Here is a 7,994-nt window from a genome sequence, read left to right on the forward strand (position 1 = left end):
CGAATGGTTTAGAATGTACCAATGTGAGAATGGCAACGATATGTTTGATTCATTCATCGATATATTTGAGAAAATTGTTGAAAAACACGAACCAATTCAGGGTGTTAAAAAAGGGGGAGAAATTTCTAAGAATTCTAAGCCCTGGTTAACACAAGAATTGAAACATTTGATTGCCCAAAAACATTTTTTGTTCAATAAATGGAATAGAAGTCCTGACAGCGAGACGTACAGTGAATTTAAGCGCTTAAGAAACTTATTTAATAGGAGACTAAGGGAGGCGCACAACAATTTTTGCATCAATTTCTTCCAAAAACTACCAACAAGTAAGGAACAATGGAAATTCATTAAACAAAAGACCAGTCCGAGTGAAAGAGTTGTCAAAGTTGATGAAATCAGATTAGACAGTGGTGAAATTTCAAGGGAACCAAAAAACATTGTCAATTGTCTAAATAGAGCATTTGCTAATCTAGAAGTTTTCAAAGGTTCGGATATTGCTTGTAAATACCCTGATAAACATAATATACCTGAATTCACACTCAGAACTGTGACTAGAAAAGAACTTTATTCAGTCATTGACTCGCTTGACGATAACAAAGCAGCAGGACCTGGTGAAATCTCAATTGGGTTCATAAAGTCTTGCAAATTAGCTATAGGCATACATCTACAGTTCGCCTTCAATGAGTGCATTAAGGAGAATGTTTTCCCAACTAAAATGAAACTAGCCTATGTAACAACATTTTTTAAAAAAAGTGATAAATTAGATAGCACAAATTATCGACCAATTTCTGTAACTCCGAGTTTTGCAAAAATTTTTGAGCGCCTCCTTCTGACTCAGATAATGGAGTTCATTGATAAGTATAAAATTATAAACAAAGAGCAATTCGGATTTCAGAAAAAAAGGTCTGCAACAGATGCAGTTTTAGAACTGGTTGAAACAGTTTCGGCTAATTTAGATAAAAGCAAAGAAACTGTTGCTATTTTTCTAGACCTTGCAAAAGCGTTTAATTCCATTTCGCATAACTTTTTCCTTAAAAAAATTGAAATGTATGGTTTTTCCCAGGAAGCGAAAGAGTTATTGTTTTCATTTCTTGCCAACCGCAGACAAAAGGTAAAACTCAATGGCGTATTCTCTGATTGTGAAATTTTGATTCACGGTGTTCCACAAGGAACTGTTTTAGGACCACTCATTTTTCTTTTACATGTGAACGATTTCTCATCTAACATAAGCACAACGGAAAAGGTAATTCAATTCGCAGATGACACAAGTATTGTCTGTTGTGGACAGAAAGGTAGCTTACATGGAAAAGTCACGGAAATTTTACAAAAAACAGAAGAATATGTAGAGATGAACAAACTAACTTTGAATACAAACAAAACCGAATTAATCTTTTTCTCACGCGATAATTCTGATTTCGGATCTATTTTTTTTTTACAAAAACGAAGTTCTCACAACACAAAAAAGTTGCAGATATATTGGTATTCAAATTGACAGGAATCTTAGTTTTGAGGAGCAGCTGAATAAAACTTTGAAAAAGATGGCTCATGCTATAAGATCAATTTACCCTATAAGACATCAAGTTCCCCTGAACGCGCGCATTCTTCTTTTAAAATCACTTGTGCTTTCGCACTTATCATTTTCGGCAATCTTTTTTCAAAATTTATCTGCAAAAAACCTAAAACGCCTTAACCGACAGATTAACTGGGGTATAAAGGTGTGCTTTCCACGCAAAAAGTATGACAAAGCCAGAGATCTGCTAATCCAGACAAAAACCCTACCAGCTGAGCTAATAATAGCAAAAATGTCGCTAATAAAATTTCATTATGATATCGCTAGGCCAGAAAATTCTGAAAATTTTCACGGGTATCTGAGTCTTCATCAAAATACTCGAACAAAACAATTCAAAATTAGACAAAATGCCGAAACAAGCTTTGGAATGAATTCGATTGTTCGTCAATGCGTACAAAAATGGAATAAGTTACCACATTGGCTTCGGTTGGCAAAAAATGGAAACTTTTGTAAGAAAACGTTGAATGATTTCTTGCTCTCACAACATGAAAAAATTCCTTTGAATAGTAACGTAGGAGCTTTTAAAAGTTATTTTTATTTTTAGGAAGAAAACAATCGAAAGAAAATTTTAAAATGCGATTCTTTAAGAAAATTGTTGATGTTTATTATATTATTTTGTTTGAATGATTCGAAATATTTTTTGTTTCAGGTATATTTAACCGTATGGTTATAATATTAATTTACTTGTTGCAAAAAAAAGAAGGGGATTGTATTATACCAGTTTATAAAATAATATAAGAATTCTACTGTGTCGATGTCTTTGTGACAAGTATTTTAACCATATAGTTATAATTTCTATTTAGCTATTTCAAAAAATATGTATACTAAAATAGTATATAACCAAATAGTACATTTCACTATAATTGCTAATAATTTTCTAGTACAAAGGTTAGAAAAATAGTATAAGAAAAATAGTTTATGTGCGAGTTAAGATCCGGCAAATTGTTTTTTTCGCTCTTAAATGTGAGTGGCAATCCCAGACGTCCTTACAGTACATTGTGATCATTAAAGGATTCGGAAAACTGCAACATTCACATTGAAGCTGAATTGGTGCCTGAGAAATTTAGTGTTAGCATAAACTAACCTAATTTGCCCTCTCCTGTTTCGATACTTTTGATGTCTGAGTGGGTGAAGAACCTGGTCTCTACTGCGTCCGTGTTGGCGGAGGAGGCAGGGGTGGTGGTGGGGGAGGTGGAATGGGAGTGGGAAGTGGAAGTCGCTGGCGAACAAGGAGGGTGCAACTGCAGCGTCGGACTCCGACTCGCCACCGAGGTCGATGACGTCGTAAACTTCGTGAACATTCTGGAATATTCTCACGACTGATTACGTAACGGAAGATGCTCACAATCGATTAGGAACGAAGCAATTATCGGGACTGGTAATTATAGCTGTTTCTCATCCACGATTGAAAGTTGGAATGTTCTAGAAATTTGAATCAAACGAGGGGATGGAATGTTGATTTAGATAATTCTGGAAGCTTCTGGAAGATTTCCACATATTTGGAATGGCAGAAAATTGAGAAAGCTTCTAGGTGTTAACTTGTAATTGGCGGCTATTGAAGTAAACAGTAAAACTTTAAATTCCAGAAAATAAAGAAAGAAAGTGTGGATAATTCGGAACTAGGCACAAATTTCTAACATCGGATAAGAAAAGAGGTTTCGTTCCGAGTTCAAAATTTAAGCAAAATAAGTTACCATTATTTCCATTTAATGCAAAAAATGCTGAAAAAAATGTTTAGAAAATAGAGTCTTCAAATAAAAGTTAGAAATATCGTGAAAAATTTAATTCATAACAAAGTTTACACGCTGACTTTTTAATATTAGATTAATTCGGCAGTGCGTAAATGTTGAAAACAGTCCATTTGAAAATGTAAGATCTCTGCTTGCGATAATGCACTATGACAAAATCACGCGTCGTTCTATATCGGGGCAGGAAAAATGGGCTGGCAGTAGTTAATTTTGCTCTTACTGCAAATTTGTCAAAAATTGACAACGTTTCAGTTCATTTTAACACCCGAGGGGGATACGATATGACAATAATAACAAAAAAATTAAAATAATGAATTCTAAAAATGACAAAAATATATAAGACAGGAGCGAAATGCGGAAATTATACTACACGTGTACAGGGAACGCCATTTTATATATGTAGAAGCAGCTAGCGTGTGAGTGTAACTGTATATGCCAATGGTTATAGTAACTGCGATAATATATGTATGTTTTGGTTGTTTGCGTGTTATGAAGTACAAAAAATAACGTTTACGTAAAATTTATATTGCTATCAGCAGCTATAGTTGGTGAAAATTGGGGGGTAGGTTGGTGGGTCGACGCAATAATGGTAATGGTAGTGCATACTCAGCGCGCTTTATGAACGATAGAGCGATGGGTTGAAATACCATCCCTACACAGGACCATAGTGGGTATGGTATGTATGGTATAGTAGTGGTTATGGTTTAATGCCTTATGGTAAGGTACGCATAAAAGCCTGAACAATAACTGGTGGGCTATACGTAATAGCACACTACTAGTAGTAGTAGCGGTATACTGGTACTAATAGGGGCTGAGGTGGTGGTGTTGGTGGTTGTAGTAAACTAAGCAGCAGCAAAACACGCCACCACTGTGGTAAGGGTGGGTTTGAAAAAATGGGGCTGATGTAGAGAATTATGACATAGAAAGGGGTTGCATGGAGCAAGAATGGAATTATTAGAACATACAGTGCAAATATTGCGATAATAAATGGATGATACTCATAAACTCAATTCCAATTAGCAGACCTCTCAATTAACCGAAAATCGACACCGCCACTGGTTACCTTTTGAGAACATTGATTTGTAAGTTTATTCCTTCAAACGTGCTCTGTAAGTCTGCATTGTTTTAATTTGGATCGGATTAATAATTTCCTGATTGTTTGGTTAAAAATAGAAGCGTAAGTTATAATGCTTCGCGAAGAACGACTGTTGTAATTCAAATGGCCAGATTTGGATCGATTAAGGAATCGGCTACGCGAAAAATTGGCGGAGCGATTACTTGTGATAAAGGGACCATACCTCCCTCTGTATCGTAGTGGTAGTATTAGTAATAGTGCACTGAAATTTTGGAAGGCAGGGCGATGAAAAAATGGGGATTAAATGGAAAATTGGAGGGAAGCGGCGTGAAAAGAAGAAATGTAGAGTAGGGGGAGCGAGAGAAAGTATGGGAAAGGGAAGAATTCTTTTCCTCTATTATCCTGCCTCCCGTGAACAAGGGACCGACAATGCCTGAAACATGGAACAGTACAATTTAGAATGGTATAGAACGTACAAGATTAATAATATATTTGACTCTTATGTTTGAAGGAAGCCGTGAATGTATACGTGACGTGTACAGCAGACACGAGCGGTCAAACACGCACGATCGAAATTTAAGGATAAATTAGAGAGAGAAAGAGAATTTGTACTGAAAAAGAGGGAAAAGTAGTTTAATTAGCCTAAAATTGGAAGCAAAAATAAAGTTTTGTTATTCTTCTGTCACAATATCAAACACCCCCCCCCCCCCCCCCCCACGCACACACACATACACACACACACTCACACACATACACACACACGCACGCACGCACGCACGCACGCACACACACACACACATACACACACATACACACACACGCATACACATACACACATATACACAAAGACACACATAACCCCCTTAAAAAGATAACACGAGAGATACGAACTTAAGTAGTGTCGTTTCAATGATATCAGGTAGAAAATTTACCCGCGTGCTGACAAACTTGGGAAACTGTATGAAGTACATTTACTTAATTGCCAACAGCAAATTCAAATACAGGTCATCATATTACTTTAGTTGTTGGCTGCTAGATTGAAATTATCTGTTCCTATGAAAGAGAAAGATCTCTTAGAAAATAAATTGAAAGGTTTCGATCTATCAATTTTGAATGCTTTGACTTCGAACACTAATTTAAAAAAATATATTTCTACGGTTTTCAATGTATCAAGAAGACGGAATAAAAAGTGCAGAATATTCTTCTAATTCTTGCTGAAAATTTAGTCACTAACAAATTATCAAAAATCAGAGTTTAAAAAACTTTCTCTACTTTTGCAAACAATGTGAGCAATGATATTTTTCTGATGCTTTTGCAACACTTATTGTGCTATTTTGTACTATATATATATATATATATATATATATATATAAATAAATATATATATATATATATATATATATATATATATATAAATATATATATATATATATATATATATATATATATATATATATATATATAGTAATATAACTAAAAATACTTGACTCCTGATTACTTTCAGAGCACTTGCACCAACGGGAAAATTGTTGTGGTCTCGAGCACGAGTAAAAAAAATTTAATATAATATTATTTGAATTTAAAATGGCCACTATGCACCAAAAATTCAAAAGTACTTATAGTCATGGGTAAATTTACAATAGTCTTAAGTATCAACAATTTACAACAAGTAAATGGCAAGTATTAGTGCAGTCCTTTACGCTTAATACGTTGGTCTCCCAACCTGACAGCGTGTCATTGATATCTACAGGGGGGATTGGCGAGTTGGTGGGAAGTTCAAATTTATCACCCAAAATTACGATACAATTCTGTTCTAATGAAAATTCTTTATTCAATAAAAAAACTTCGCCAACATCAGGTAAGAAAGTTTTCTTTAAATTTCGAAGTTTCATCTTACACTGCTAAGTTTTCTACTTCTCTAGATATCACATCATTCCACATTTTTTAAGCAGGTCAAATTGAATAGCTTCTCCTCTCAAATTGTGAGCAAGTAGGTGAAATTTGGATGTCACCAACAAGCACTATTGAATTGATCAACCCTTTGAAGAAGACTTGTTCATTCAGATCAAAATGAGTGACCCCTGAAGGTCTCACCATCCGTCACAGCAGAATTTCCACAGGTGTTTTTGCTCCGTCATGGAAGTGTTTTTAGGTGTCACTAAAGCTAGTTGTTAGAGAGCGCCAAATGACACATTCAGATTTGGACTCCAAGTTTCAAAGCGCGTTTCACTGTTTGGACCACTCGCTCAACGAGTTCGTTTGCTCTTGGATGGTAGACCGGTTACTTCATAATTTTTATTCCTCAAGGACTCACAACACTGTTGAAGGCACCCCTAACACACTCGGGACGATTTTCTGACACTAACGTTTTCGGTTCACCAAGTCTTGCCAAGATTTGGCTCAAGAAAATTTCAATGTTGGTGGTGTTTTGTTTCCCACAGGGAAGGATTCTATTCAAACTTATCATGAGTTTATTGTTACTAAGAGTTTAGCTTGGTCTTTGGCACAGGCCAATTCTTATGAAGACTTTCCAAATTTTCTGCTTCCGACTAGTTATATACTATTTTCCCGAGGATTGGCCTTTAATCTTGTCAATCTTCAAATTAACAAATATATCGAAGATAAATTTGGATGATGCTGGACCACAAGGCTAGAACTCTGTTGCAATTTCTGCGGTTTGAGCCTCATAAACTTTAGCCATCACCACGCTTTTAGTTTTGGCGTACAACACCACAATGAAATATACAACACCACAAAAAAAAATCCTTTATGGATTGGCGAAGCATCAATGTGTTATTCAAATGCTTTCTCTGCTTCTGAGCACTGTTTCTAGTTGCCATTATTTATGTTTTTAATTTATCCTGGAACATTCTCTTCAACTGCAGCTCAGATCTGATGTCTTACTGGGTTTCCAGGTCAGACTGGACACATTAGATGTTGTTGAGAGCAAAGCAGACTCTATCATTTTTATCGTGGTTGTCGTCAAACTGTTCTGCTCAAAGTGTCAGCATGGGAAATTTGTCCTCCTGATGTGTATTTTTTTTCGAGTGAAAAATCCATCAGCGCTATTGCCAATATTGTGTGCCTTGCTGATGCTGTTTTAAGAATTTCTTTGTCTGGTTTGAAGAGGTATTTGATAGGTTTGTGATCAATCTATAGAATCAAATTTTTAAAGAGCAGGACCGGTTTCAATCTTGTGACCACTGAAATAGTGGCAAGCGCCTATCGCTCAATATAGGAGTAGTTCTGTTCTTTTTGTGACAATTTCGTGGAGAAGTAAATCACAAGATGTCCATCGTGTGAGAGGACCCCATCCATTGCTTTTTCTAAAGCGTCTAAGGTTCAAGCTGCTGGCTTCGTCAAGCTGTAAGTCTGAGTATTTGGATTAGCACAAAGCTCATTTTTAAGGTTTCAAAAACTTTTGCTCTTCCTTTTTCTCTTTTAGGGTAGTTTTTTCAGGTTTCGGTAACAGGTGACATCTTTGTAGCAAAATCTGTTATCATTCGACCATTGTTTGATAGATTTTTCGTTTTCGATTCTCTCGACACATTTTTCATTGCGTGCTCATAATTCTTTAAAAGTAGAGTAACAAATAACTAACGCT

The 7,994-nt window shown here is 35.6% G+C and overlaps 1 protein-coding gene across 1 annotated transcript in view; it reads right to left on the reverse strand.

The window, feature by feature from the left end:
* LOC142355537 (uncharacterized) overlaps positions 1-4,879 on the reverse strand; it is a gene marked incomplete at its 3' end in the record, with an annotated part of 28,325 nt that extends 23,446 nt beyond the window's left edge. The window contains exon 1 of the mRNA XM_075407667.1: positions 2,652-4,879. Coding sequence (XP_075263782.1) covers positions 2,652-2,868 — 217 coding nt within the window. The remainder of the gene's footprint in view (positions 1-2,651) is intronic.
* Positions 4,880-7,994: the final 3,115 nt, after the last annotated feature.

The sequence above is a fragment of the Convolutriloba macropyga genome, unplaced genomic scaffold (assembly GCF_964194025.1).
Source record: "Convolutriloba macropyga unplaced genomic scaffold, txConMacr16.3 SCAFFOLD_1676, whole genome shotgun sequence".
Classification (NCBI taxonomy): Eukaryota; Metazoa; Xenacoelomorpha; order Acoela; family Convolutidae; genus Convolutriloba; species Convolutriloba macropyga.